Source organism: Gouania willdenowi, chromosome 21, assembly GCF_900634775.1.
Source record: "Gouania willdenowi chromosome 21, fGouWil2.1, whole genome shotgun sequence".
Lineage (NCBI taxonomy): Eukaryota > Metazoa > Chordata > Actinopteri > Blenniiformes > Gobiesocidae > Gouania > Gouania willdenowi.
In genome coordinates, this window is record NC_041064.1 from 11,676,759 (window position 1) to 11,690,814 (window position 14,056).

At 37.7% G+C, this 14,056-nt stretch overlaps 1 protein-coding gene across 2 annotated transcripts in view; it reads left to right on the forward strand.

The window, feature by feature from the left end:
- The window catches only part of tanc1b (tetratricopeptide repeat, ankyrin repeat and coiled-coil containing 1b), a 101,088-nt gene that overhangs the window by 65,747 nt on the left and 21,285 nt on the right, over positions 1 to 14,056 (forward strand). For both annotated transcript variants that reach the window (XM_028435350.1, XM_028435351.1), the window contains 8 exons: positions 2,584 to 2,815; positions 3,387 to 3,553; positions 6,689 to 7,296; positions 8,632 to 8,740; positions 8,919 to 9,041; positions 9,529 to 9,765; positions 9,869 to 10,054; positions 11,650 to 11,728. In XM_028435350.1, the coding sequence (XP_028291151.1) occupies positions 2,584 to 2,815; positions 3,387 to 3,553; positions 6,689 to 7,296; positions 8,632 to 8,740; positions 8,919 to 9,041; positions 9,529 to 9,765; positions 9,869 to 10,054; positions 11,650 to 11,728 (1,741 nt within the window). The remainder of the gene's footprint in view (positions 1 to 2,583; positions 2,816 to 3,386; positions 3,554 to 6,688; positions 7,297 to 8,631; positions 8,741 to 8,918; positions 9,042 to 9,528; positions 9,766 to 9,868; positions 10,055 to 11,649; positions 11,729 to 14,056) is intronic.

Consider the following 14,056-nt stretch of genomic DNA (forward strand, 5'->3'; position numbering starts at 1 on the left):
AACACCAAGATTGCATCAAGACAAAAAATCAGATTAGGAAACACTTCAGGGCAGGGGAGTCAACGGGGCTCCACTGACTCTGACGTGAGAGGTTGAATTCAAATTTAGTGAAAACATTTAATATAGAATATTTTTTATAGGAATAAAAACACATCAAAATAAATAACAGTAATGTAGGGCAGCAAAATATATGGCCAAAATGATAGTCACGATTATTTTTATCAATATTGTAATCCCAATTAAAATTATTTATTTATTTAAAGTTATTTATCATATTACATTAATTATCATATTACGGAAATATCTGAGTTTTTATTACACTACTTTTAAACATGCAATATGTATACAGTTTACAGTTTTGCAAAATTAAGCTTTAAAATGGAATTATAATGAAAAATTAACTCAAGAATTTAAAATGTGCCAAAGGCTAACTGAATAAATACACTATTACAGATTGCAGAGCCCGTATTTTAAATGTAAATATTGTCGACCATCAGGTTAATTCAATCGTGGCAGCCAAAATCGTGATCACAATTAAAATTTGATTAATTGTGCATCCCTACAGTGAAGGACCATATGTTTGTTTAAAAGCAGACAGATCTTCTGGATAATTTTTTGAAACTCCAATTCTGTGTGAAATTGTCTGTAGAATGCACATTAACTAATGGACTGCCAAAGACATCTTTTGGTTTAGTAATGTTGACTGCAAAAGACGTCTAAAGACGTCAATTGTGTTTTTCGGCTGAGGTTGCTAGGAGACAGTGTGACAAAGCTCCCTTGTGAATATCGAGCTTGTACCATGATATAGTGACCAACTGGTGACATGTAGGTGGTAGCAGCACACCTTTGGATGTGACATTACCTGGGATGGGCAGAGCTCAGAGGGAGAGGAATAGAGTTTACGAGACAGAAAATGTGGTGAGACTCGGTATGTCCGGGAGGAGGAGGAAGTTGCGTGTTGGGAGAATGTCGGGGGAGAGACTTGGAGGATGGCCAAAATACAGTGAACAAACTATTCAATTCTGACACAGATAGCAAAATAATAATAATTTTGTCATCAAAAGCCCGGTCTCAGTGTTGTTTTTGTAGTTTTATAGAAGGAAACAATATTGAGGTGTCCCTAAAGCAAAAAAAAAGTTTTAAAGTCACTGACAGTTTTTTTTTTCAGAAAAAGATGTTTTTCTCAGCTTTTTGTCAAAAACTGGCAATTTGTGTGAAACCTCTATTCAACTGCTGATTATGATTTTTTTTTATGAAAGTAGAGAGTCTAATCTTTCAGAATCTGGTTTCAGATTTCAGATTGTCATAGTACAAAATATTCTGTGGGTCTTGAAAAATAAGTGGAAATGATCTAAAATGCCTGGCAATATGGGGTTGGCTGCTTAAAAATGGCTGGCAGTGAATGAGTTAAAATGTATCTGTGTCCAGTTGTACACATCTTATCTCAACATTATTTGATCATTAGAATTGTCTTTATTGATCAAGTGTTTCTTTCCCCCACCAAAAATGTCAGTGTTTCAACTGGTTCTGTCTTCTTGCCTGGTGGTGAGTAAACTAGGTCATGTGGTTGACCACTTGTCTGTGAGGAGACGAGCTGTCAAAAATGCAGATCTGCTGATATTTCACTCTGAAGTCTACCCCTAAGTCAAATGTTTTCCTCCTGAATCTTGGATTAGGACTTCTGTTACATTTTTGTTTTGTCTTCAAAAGTCGGTGGCTTTTATCTTTGCAAATGATTTATCTCAGTAAACGACACAGCAAAAGATCAGGGACAAGTCAACTTGATAGTTTGTGAAAACCATTGATGTAATATATATTATTAACCCTGCTAATATTTGTTATTGGTTATGTATGAAGCAACAGGCTTTGTACCTATGGTATGTTGGTTCAAATCTGTCAGCTCTTTTCAATCATTGAAATTAAATTATTCTGACAGGTCAGCACATATTTGTACTACCTCATTTATTTGTGGTACTTTAAAACTGCTGACAAACTCAGGGAAAATATTGCTGATGCTCCCTGGGGTTACACAGTTTTGTTAGTCAGATCAAATTCTTTCATGTTGTGGGATAAGTTTGTTCCATTTATGTAAACACGTAACAAGTGATACATTTTATACACTGCTGTGTGTGCATTCAATATCGTCAGTAAATAAATCCCATAGTGCGTTACAGACAATACAAGGGTTGTTTAAATTAAAACAAAGAATAATACATTTGATAGGGTAATTCTAAGATTTTTCTAATATCTCATTTTGATGTTACATTTTAGAACAGCTGAGCATTGTTAAATTAACTGATAATAACTGTTAGTATGAAAGATGCTACATTAGCAGTAGTTTCATTTTGCCTATCTCTGCTCACCTTTCACCCTAAAAGCTTGTTATTCTCTGAGCTATGAAATAACCTGCTCAGAACTTCAGGGACAAGACCTCCTGGGACCGTTTTCATGTGCAGGTTCTTGAAAAGCGGCCATCATAACCAACGTGCCATGTTTTTGATCAGAAATCCCAAACTTCAGATAAAATTCATTGAATACGCATTTAACCTAAATGCCCATTCTCTGTTTTTCTTTGTTTTCTAGGTGGTAGCGTATCATTACTGCCAGGCAGACAACACCTACACTTGCTTGGTACCAGAGTTTGTACATAGTATTGCTGCCCTGCTGTGCAGAGCACATCAACTTGGTGCGTACCGAGAGCTGCTGTTGAAGGAGCCGCACCTCCAGAGCATGCTCAGTCTGCGCTCCTGTGTTCAGGACCCCATGGCAGCTTTCCGGAGGGGAGTCCTCGAGCCTTTAGCGCTGCTTCGCAAAGGTAGCGTCATGATTTCATTCTGCAGATTACTTTTCTCTTTAAAGTCACAGTTAATAATCGACAAAAACAGTCGAGGATTTTGAAAACTAGAAGTACTTCTTTTATATTCAGTAACTTGTGTTATGTGTTACACATTGATTTATCTGCTTTCACTCTTTTAACATAATGTTTCAGCCTTTTACAGCAACTTTTCTTTCTAAAAATGAGAAACTGATCAGCCAACATTTATCTCTGATGGGTTTTACGCTGTCAATGGGGAAACACACACGCACACACACACACACACACACACACACGCACACACACGCATCCACATCAGCTCGCCTGTCGCTCAGACAGGCGAGCTGATGTGACCTAAACTCAAAGAAAAAGATAGACAGCTAACTGAAAAAGTTAGAAGTACTTAAAACATTATTTTTATATTGAGAGTTCTTGCTTCTTATAAATAAATGTCCATACATAAAACACATCTACTTCCTCACTTAAAGTTTTTTAGCATTTATTCTATCTAGTGGCATTACTCTCCATGTCCTCTTACATTTGATCATTTTGTAAATGTTGTTGCTTGTAGAGCGAAGGATTCCTGAGGATGACCACCTAATATTGGTTGATGGACTAAATGAAGCAGAGTTCCATAAGCCTGACTACGGAGACACCATTGCTTCATTCATCACTAAAATTATCACAAAGTTTCCTTCCTGGTTGAAGCTGGTGGTCACCGTCCGCGTCAACTTTCAGGTAAGAAAGAAGTCATTGTTAAAGAACGTATGTGTGGTCTTGTTAAAGGAACTTTTTTTGTCTTTTTAGGAAAAACTTTTTTGTAGGGATCAGCTTCCTTGTTCAGTGTAAATCGCTTGTTAAATCTTGTTGTTTTTTTTTTTTTTATTATCCCAGTGGAAACAGTTGCAGTAGATTCTGGAAGCCTCTGACAAGTGTGAAAGTCTTTGTGTAGCAGCCCCTGCTTGTTACTCTGCCTCCAACAGATTCACTTTATTTAATTGCCTGTTGCTTTGTTTCTTGTAATCACTGGTACACAGTAAAGTTTGGAGGTAATTGCACCAGTGCTATTTTATAGTTTAGATTTACTATGAATCATATACATGCTCATTTTTTTTTGCACATTTGACTGAAAAAAAAAAGACCCCTCTGCATGTCACAGATTAGCCACACATTGTGTAGCTGTCAGGAAGCATTTAAGTGTGATGGGTTAGAGATAGTTTTGGTTTCCAAACTACTTCAAAGAAATGTCCATTTAGCTTTTATCCTCTGACCTTAAGGCCTCCACTGCCTATGAAACTAAAGTCAGACAAATATAATAGAAGTATTGTGTTGACTCAATGGGACACTCTTATGTTCACCGCTAGCTGCAGTATGTGATGCTGTGAGGCCACACTCAGGTTTTTTGTGTTCTCCGCTGTGCTCATGTGGATCTTCTTAGGTGAGGCTTTAAAAGTAGTGGTGCGTGTCTACAGACCACTTAGTTGGGTTTGAAAAAACATTGTGAGCTACATCTTTAAACAATCATCTCCACGGTTTTACTGCGGGAAGGACACAGCTATCTGGGTCCATCTGTGTAGCTCTTATCCTGCAGATGTTTGACTGCAGCTTTAACTGCTCACAGAAGAGATCACAAACCTCCCCAAGTCTTGCTTCACATGACTGTGCCTTTGTATTTCCATATAGAGCAGCCCTTTAGGTACATTCTAGACCAGTGGTTCTGAGACATTAGTCTCAAGTACCCCTTTCTCTTATTTTTGAATTCAAGTACCCTCCTTTTGCTCTGAATATTGTGAAGAAACAACTATAGAACATAATGATGGAATGAATGAATGATAACACACATTTTAAAGAATCTCCATGTGTAAATAGGTGGAATGAAACAGTATTTAGTGCATCCTAAATACATTTGTTTTTATAGTTTTTATCATTTCCAATCGTAACTGTTCTACGGAAGAGTATTAGGGCCACTGTAAAAACAACAAAAAAAGAAGAAAAAAAAAAAAAATCACAAATTTTTTTTGTCTTATTGATTTATTTTTTACTCTTAATTTTTTTTTGTCTTGATAATTTTTTGTTTGTTTACCCATCAAAGTTAAAACATTTTTTGTCTTCGTTTTTTTTTTTTTCCAGTCCTGTTTTTTTTTCTCACATTTTCATCTGTTACTATTTTGGGACACCTGCAAGCTCCTCCCACACTAAACACAGGTGGAGACAGGCATCGGTTTTCTGAGCGGCTGGAGGAAGAAACGGTGAGAATGGCCAAAAGCGAGCTTTTCCTGAGGAATGTCTTCTCTTAATGGTCATTCGCACTAGTTTCTTCCTCCAATCCTCTTCAAAACCCCATATTTTTTAATTCTTTCATTAGTTAATTTACACTCTCTCTACCTCAGGTACCCCCTGTAGTGCAACCGCGAACCCCCATTTGAGAAACACTGTTCTAGACCATTTCTGAAAAATGTTCATCCTGCTATTTCGGCTAATTAGAACAACTTCAGTTTTTTCACATTTTCAAAGTGCAGATCACCCACTTAGCAAAAAGAAATACTGATGACATCCAGATCTTTCTAAGCGTTGTGGTCAACAGTCATATTTATCCTTTGTGTCATGAAGTCTGTTAGCATCTGCAGTTTAGCCACATCTGTAAACATCCCAAACGCAATAGATCCTGTGTCAGTCTGATCTTTTCAAGTTTTTTTTACAATTCCCTTCGTGTATGGGCGGCAGCATCCTGATAAAAAACCTCATAAGTTACAAGGCTAGTCCATTTCCTAAAACAACGCTGTGGGTTTTCGTGAGCTCAAACATCCATTTTCATACTTCAGAAAACATCTGTGGTGACTTCCTGAGTGTAACCCCTCAAAGTCGTGCTTTTAAAAGTTGAGAATCGTTGCTCACTGTGCACTCAGGTATTGGTGGGGATCATTGTGTTGGCTGTATCAGTGATAGCAGACTGATGCAATGTTTGTCTAACCTGAGACAGGTAGAGGATTGGGCATTAGGGTGCATTGATTTTTCTAACCCCAAGGTGGGACAGTGATTGAAATGTGAGCTGAGAACTTTCCCCGCCTGCTGGCCTTCTTCCCATGCATTCCTCACATCCTCAGCTCTGCTTTCCAAGTTTAAATAGTCTCAGGTCCCCCACAGGCTGGGCGCCCGATAACAAACAAGCCGCTTAGACTGTAACAAATGTTTTCATTCTCCTTCTGCCGTATTTTTTTAAAAAAAGAGGAAGAAAATTAACTGCATAATCATCTGTATTATAATTCCTGACATTAAGGCAGAGTTTTTCAACCTTGGGGGCGTTGCCCTAATGTGGGGTTGCCCAAAATGTCTAGTAATAAATAAAAAATATATACAAAATAGATAAATAACAATGAATAAATATGATTTAAATGTTTTGCACAATTAAAAAAGCTTAAATAATTATTTTTCCTTTTCAAAATAAAACACAATCTCAAACAACTGTTTTCTATACTTTTGTTTTCTCAAATATAAATCTAGTTAAAAAAATTTTAGTATGAAAATATCTGGTGCATATTTTCACTTGGTATTTGTAACACGGTATAACAAACAGAATCAGGGAATATTTTTATTTATTTATTTTTAAATTTAATTTAATTACAAATGCACGTTTGCTGTTGTTTAAACATTCATGTTTTATATTGTCCATGAAAATAATTTCTTAGTTAAAGGTTTAAATTTGAAATCTTTATCTTGGAGAACACATTTTAAAGGAAGAAATAGTCTCTGGGGTCACCAAAATTGTGATATAAAAATGTGGTCACAACAACAAAAAGGTTTGGAACCACTGCTTTAAGGATTGCTCAAATATGAAATAATAACCTGCTAACAGTCTTTATTTGTGTTCCACAGGAGATCACGAGTCGTTTGCCCTTCTCTAAGATCTCCTTGGATGATTTCAACAGCAATAAGGAGATAAGCGATGACCTTAATGCTTACATCCAGTACCGAGTCAGTAACAGCAAGGACATAATAAACAACATTAGCCTGAATGGAAAAGCAGATCCCATTACTGTGGGCAAGCTCAGTGGCCACCTGATAGCACGCAGCCAGGGCTCCTACCTTTACCTCAAACTGACCCTGGATCTGTTTGAAAGGGGCCACCTTGTCATCAAGAGCTCCAGCTACAAAGTGGTTCCCGTTTCCCTGGCTGAACTGTATCAGCTGCAGTGCAACATGAAGTTCATGACCAACCTGGCCTTTGAGCGCTCGCTGCCCATCCTCAACGTGGCTCTGGCCTCGCTGCACCCTTTAACTGATGAACAGCTGTTTCAAGCCATCAACGCCTGTTTCATTGACGGGGAGCTGCCGTGGGACGACTTCCAGCAACGCATGGAGCTGCTGTCGTGTTTCCTGATCAAACGGCGCGACAAGACGCGCATGTTCTGCCACCCGTCCTTCAGAGAGTGGCTGGTGTGGAGATCTGATGGAGAAAGCACAGACTTCCTGTGTGACCCCAGGTCAGTTCTTTGCTTTTCAAGTAAATGCTGGAGCTCAAGTAAAGATCAATGCACTGCTATTAACACCATTAGAAACTCTCTGATGTATTCATTGGGCCATTTTAAATGTGCTACAAGCATAATCACCAAGAATGAATGGGTTGATAACATAAAAGGATCAAAGTAGGTGGTTCTCAGTATATCTATTATATTATATATGTTTATTCAAGCACTTTCATTCAAAGATGTAAAGAGTACTGATACATACTACTTAAGTAGAAGTACTGTTACTTGATTGAAATTGTACTCAAGTACAAGTACAAGTAAGTCATACATAAAATACTCAGGTAGAAGAAACAATTTGCTCAATGAAATGGTACTCAAAGTAAAAGTTACTAGTTACTTTCCACCCCTAACGTTTATTTTTGGTAATAAATCTTGCCACGGTTCCCTTCCATACAGTAAACATCTCATGTATAAACTTAAAAAGGAAAATATTAGATTAGATTAGATTTAGATTCATCTAATTTCCACAAATTCATCTGTATAAAATAAAAGCCTTTGTCAAACTATTCAAAATGAATAAATTATCAGGCTCTAAGTATAGCTACATTTATGAACTCTAAAACTGTGAAAATAACCTCCATTCAATGCTGTTGTGGTCATTTCATTTTGTGTAGTTTCACAATGTCGGTCTCATTTTAAAACAAAAAATAATAATTTACTCAGGAACGGTTGGATAAAGAAATGTAACTAATTACTAAGTAAAATTACTGATTTAGAAATGTGCTTTAAAAAGTACAAGTACCCATAAAAGCAACTCAATTACAGTAACGTGAGTACTTGTAATCCATTACTTTCACCTCTGCCTTTGATCAGTAGAAGAAAAAGAAGCGATATTTCAGTTTTCCTTCACACTGTGGTGACTCAGAGCTCAGTTTCATATTCTAGTCATTCACTGCTTTCCTTCTGCACCGTTGAATAAACAAAAGCTGCTTGTCTGGCACACAAGATGCAAAGAGAGACAAAAACCCAGCAGCTCTGCTCTGTGTTTGGGACTGGGCACAAGTAGAGATAATTTTAACCAGATCCAAGTGATCTTCAGTCATGCATGGCCCTTTTAATGATGCCCTGCATCAATTAGTCACTGAGAGCTGAGGTGACAAAGATTCAGAGGACCTATGGGTGAAAAATGTCTTCCACTTGTTCACTTAGTTCTTGCCCAGGGTTTCATCTCTCTCTCTCTCTCACCATCCCTGAATAACTGTGTGCTGCTTTACATCTGCAGTATAATAAGAATCACATAAGGCTTCATTCCCAGGCCTCAGAGCTGTCTATCCTCTATGCTGTGTGCAGGACTGGCCACGCTCTCATGGCTTTTATGTCATCCCGCCAAGAGGGAAAACTGAATCGTCAGCAGACAATGGAGCTGGGACACCACATACTCAAAGCACACATCTTCAAGGTATGACTGCAGAAACTTCTGCTCATTGAAACCATGTGACTGGAACATTTTCCTTTCCATATGAAGTATGTCTGTCAGTCAATTGAGGCTAAGCCATGTGCAAAGAGACAATAACACTTTGTATTATGTATATTCACATTGGTTTATTGTTTGGTGACTGTTGTGCTTTCATGTTCAGGGTATGAGTAAAAAAACAGGCGTGTCATCCAGTGCACTACAGGCGTTGTGGATTAGCTGCAGTGCAGATGGTCTCTCTGCTGCTTTGGCCTCTTTAAGGAATCTTTACACACCCAATGTTAAGGTAACCATGCCCTCTGATCTTTATGTGGAGCATTGATGCTTTAACTTTTGACTACTAACACATAAAACATATTGCTTCCTTTGTTTTTCATTAACTTGATAATAAACTATGACAATCAGGCTCTTTAGTCTACTCATTTTACTCTTTGTTTATTGAACCACTATAGATGCACCAATACTAATACAACTCATACTACAATCCCTCTATTTTGTGCACGTATTTACAAAAAGAATTCAACAGATAACTTGATGATAATAAAAAATAGAAAATCTCAGTTCTGTGCACCAGACGATTGCTAGCAGCATTCTAACATTCAACAGCACATTGTGTTTTTAACACCCTCAGGTTATCATAAGCAATAAAATATGTTTATTGTTTTTCATGTTTCAATCCTCCCTGGAGACTTCAACAGTTTTTGAAAGGTTTACATTCAAACATCAAGTGGTGACACTACCTCACTGTGTTTTTCATTCCTCTTCACTACTAGGTGAGCCGGCTTCTGATGCTGGGAGGGGCTAATGTGAACTACCGCACAGAGGTTCTGAACAATGCCCCAGTTCTTTGCGTCCAGTGCCACCTTGGGCACCAAGAAATCGTGTCGCTGCTGCTGGAGTTTGGTGCCAGTGTGGACGTGGTGTCTGAGAGTGGAATGAATCCTCTCTGCTTCTCAGCTGCAGCGGGACACTTGGGACTCGTCATGTTGCTTTGCAAGAAAGGAGCCAGGGTAAGAATCTCTGTGCATTTTTGTCTCTTAAACAGGCAGGAATTACTCTTTAATTGCTCTCCATTGAATTTTGTGTTTTTTTTATTTTTTATATTATAATCAGCTGGATCATGTAGATAAGAGTGGACAGTGTGCTCTGGTCCATGCTGCTCTACGAGGACATCCAGACATCATCCAGTACCTGCTGGAGCTGGAGTGGAGTTCTGATGGGCAGCAGCAGGACTGTGCTGTGAAGAACAGAACTCTGCAGCAGGCTTTGATTGCAGCTTCAAGCATGGGACACACACAGGTGTGACTAATGCACACACATGCTTTATTATACTTTATTACACTTTCGGCCGGATTCACTAAGCTCTGAAATAAAGGGTGGTAAACCAGTTTCGTCCCTAAATCCTTTGGTGAAACAGTTTCCTCACCTGCTGCGAGGAATTACAGCAACGATTAGCGCACGTGCAGAAGTGGTGGAGACCGCACTATTTAAATGAGTGTTTTGCTCATTCAATGTGGAGAGGTGAGGCGCACAGAAGCACAGACTTTTGAGGAAGTTAAATTGGAGGCAGATGGACTTCTCTGTCTGCTGCACTAACATTTAATAAGGTAGAAAACTAAATAAACAAAAAGTATTTTTTTCTTTTTTTAAACAACTTTATAACCTAATGATATGAGTCCTATTGATCTGAGTTAATACAGCAACACAGTCTGTCAATCAGTCTGCACCATTAGAAGATGATCTACTGACCATCATCCAGCACGTCTGAGCTCCTGATTAGCGCTGTGTCATCACACCTCTCATATGTTAACGTTGTGCAATCACTGCACGAGTTTAATAGTCAAAACATCAGCGCCATCCACGCAGCTCCGCGCACAGCATCCTATTTGCACCACATCGTGTCACACACACACACACACCAGACTCCACACACGCACAGCACCGCCGCCGATGTGGAGTGCAGCTTTTTCTCATTCAGTGGCTGTTAATATTGACTACTGTTTTATTTAAATTATTTTCTTATACTAGAAAGGTTAACTGCAGCCTTTTTTTTTCATCTACACTGTGTTTTGTGTCAATATTACTACAGTGGATCTCTGCGTGTGTGTTGCACCTGCTGGTCAGTCGTACTATTTTCCTGTGCTAAAACAATCACCGCAAACCGTTCCAGATTTGATGAATTGCATTGTGCCCACTGCATTAAGTTATTTACATTTTTTTCCCCCATTTATTTGCTCCCCTTAAGAGATCCGCCTACTTTACATATTCATCAGAGGGAAACGTGCTAAATGGATTGAGGGTGCATTCTGACGCGCTGAAGACGCGCAGTCCTGATTCCCTAGAGTTTGTACCCCTTAAACAGCTGCCATAGCTTGTGGTCTAACATCTGTATGTCCTCCTCTAAATGTTCTTTTTTGTAGCGGCACATTATTTTTTTTTCTGCTATAAAATCCAACATTTTAATTGAAGCACATGATGTGCCCAGTGGTAGCTCACAGGTCTGCAGGATAACTCAAAGCTGCTTGTTTTGAGGATTGATCGCAGTGCCTTCAGCTGTTCAGGTGTGAGGAAGACTCTGAGGTTATGTTTGTTTCCTCATTAGCTGAAAAAGAAACTGATTTAAAATAACTGAGCCAAGCTGTTGAACTGCATGGAGAATTAAACCATGCAAAGTTTTAATGATTAATCAGTCTGGATTTGCCTTATGTAACCTTGTAATGGTGGTCTAGTGACTACTAATGTTCTTCAATTATTGAACAAATATACATTCAGTCATTCATTTTCCACTATTTCGCATTAAAAATTAGCTTTGCGTCTACTGTAACCGTGTGATGGATTGTTTTGTACCTTATACTGAAATGGAACATCATTAATCTACATTTGTTTTTTGACAGGTTGTGAGAGGCTTGCTGGCATTGAAGAATGAGCACGCCGTGCAAATAGATAGTCATGACACTCTGTGGGGAGAGACAGGTATGTTCTTATCAATCTTTCACTATTACATTGCTTTTGTGTATTATCACTAGTTATTTTAACATTCGCTATGGCACTGTGTGCTGCAGTGAAAGGTCCCACATCTATTATTCTCACTGTCAGATGCCCAGCTAGCCTAACACAATTATTTTTTTTTTTATGGTAGTTTTGCTGTGCTGCTTTGTCTGATAAAAGCTTTACTTTCTGTGTTTATGTGGGTTCCTACTCAGTTTGGTCAGCTGTGCATTTTCTTTAAAACTATCTACTACTTTAGATTTTGTAGAACAAAATTCTCTCGTTGATCTTTTACATTTCTGCCAGCAGCACAAGCTCTTTTTTATACATTGTTGCTCACATAATGTAGACGAGGAGCTCAGACGTCTGAGCTTCCAACCACATACCCGTCACTTTCAGCTTTTAATATATGCTGCATAACACCGACCAAAAAGAGTCTTTTAACTCTGAAAGTCTTTTTCATACTGAGTCGTTTCAATAAATGTGGCAAACAGCAGAAAGGAATAACGTTGAGCAAAGCACTTCTCTGACTGACGACATCAGCTGATTTACATTGCAGACAAGACTGAGTAGACAAAAAGACACCCTTGATTTTAAAAGTTTTATTTATTCAGTGAAGGCATTTTATGCATTTAGACTACCTATGATGTGAACATCTAAGTACATGTATTGACATTTTAAATGCAATTTGTTGTTGGTTTTCTAATGATGTTAATAATACTGTTAATGCACAGACACAATTAGTTAAGAATATTAATTTAAAACGTACTGCAGATATTAATAAAGATGTCATGAAATCTGCTTAGAAAACAATTCCAATGAATACAGAACTTTTAAAGCAAGCTGTGTTGCTTTTAGTTGGTAGACGAAATCCCTTTTTACATTTTTTTGTAATCAGATTTGAGAACCACTAATGCTAATACGATATACATGGTTTCCCACACTTTTTTCACAATGATTTTTGAAAACCTTTCCAAAACTTTTCACCAAATTTCCATGACTTAATTCTGAAGCGCTAAGATCTTTTTTTGCATATGCATTTCCTGGTTGTTAGCGTACGCCAGCTGAAGCGATCTTACCTACGCACAGTTGTATAAATGAGGCTGAGAGTGAATTTGCACTTTGATTTTGAGATAACATCCTTGGGGTTTAACATATTTTAAACATTAAAATAAAATAGGCTTTATTTCCAAAACTTTTCCAAAAGGGTTAAAATAATCCATGACTTTTCAAGACATGAAAATCAGTTTTTCAAATTCCATTACTTTTCCAAGTATTTCATGACCGTATGGACGCTGTATATTTTACGGCGCTTGTAATAATCTTTGATGAGCAGTAATTAAAAGCCAATAAGCCCCTTACTAAGGCCTTATTACACTCTTTAACACATTTTTAAGGCTATAAAAGTATTAGATATTTATTAATGTTAACACTTTGAAGCTGCTTGTAATAAGCAGTAATTATATGTAACGAGCTTCCTACTTGTATTACAGCTCATGGAAGAACATTTATAAGCTGCAGTAGAGGTTTGAACATTGATTAAATGAATTTGTGTGAATTAAATGTTTTTTTTAATGCCTTACTTCTGATTTGGGGGGGTTGTCATTTTTTCTGTCATTTTTCACTTTTTCTAATTTTTCATGCCTTACTGCATTTTCATCCTAGTTTAAGTGTGCACATCATATTTGCACAATTTTTTAGGGCCATGTGATAGCCTTATCTCAGAAAAAAACAAATCTTTTTTTTATGCCTTACTATAGCCTTATTTAAAATTTGGGGTGTTTGTCATTTTTCCTCATGTTCAACTTATTTTCATGTTTATACTCCTTACTGTATTTCATCCCAGTTTAAGTGTACACATCATATTAGCATTAGTATTTAGGGTCATGTGATAGCCTTATCTCAGAAATTTTTTTTTTCCTTGTTACGGTCTCCTCAAGAAAATGTGGCTTGATGAAGGGAGACCACTAACATATACAAAAGGACACAGACAAAAGGGTTCGAGTTGGCAAGTTTATTGTAAATAAAACATTAATGAGTCAAAACATAAATCAACAAACCAAAAAGGCTACAGGCGCCGGCCAAAATAAGGAAAAGAGGGGTTAAGAACCTGGCTAACCGCTCCATGGGCCATCGGACCAGGCCCCACCCTGGCTAAGCTACCTCAACCAAAACTAACTATTAAACCAAAAAAGAAAACCCGGAAAACAGGACTACCGGCGACTATAGCCAAACTAAAATAACAAAGCCCAGCAATCTAAACATGCCTGAGTTAAATAATTGCTACTTAAATAGAAAAAGGTTTCAAACCAC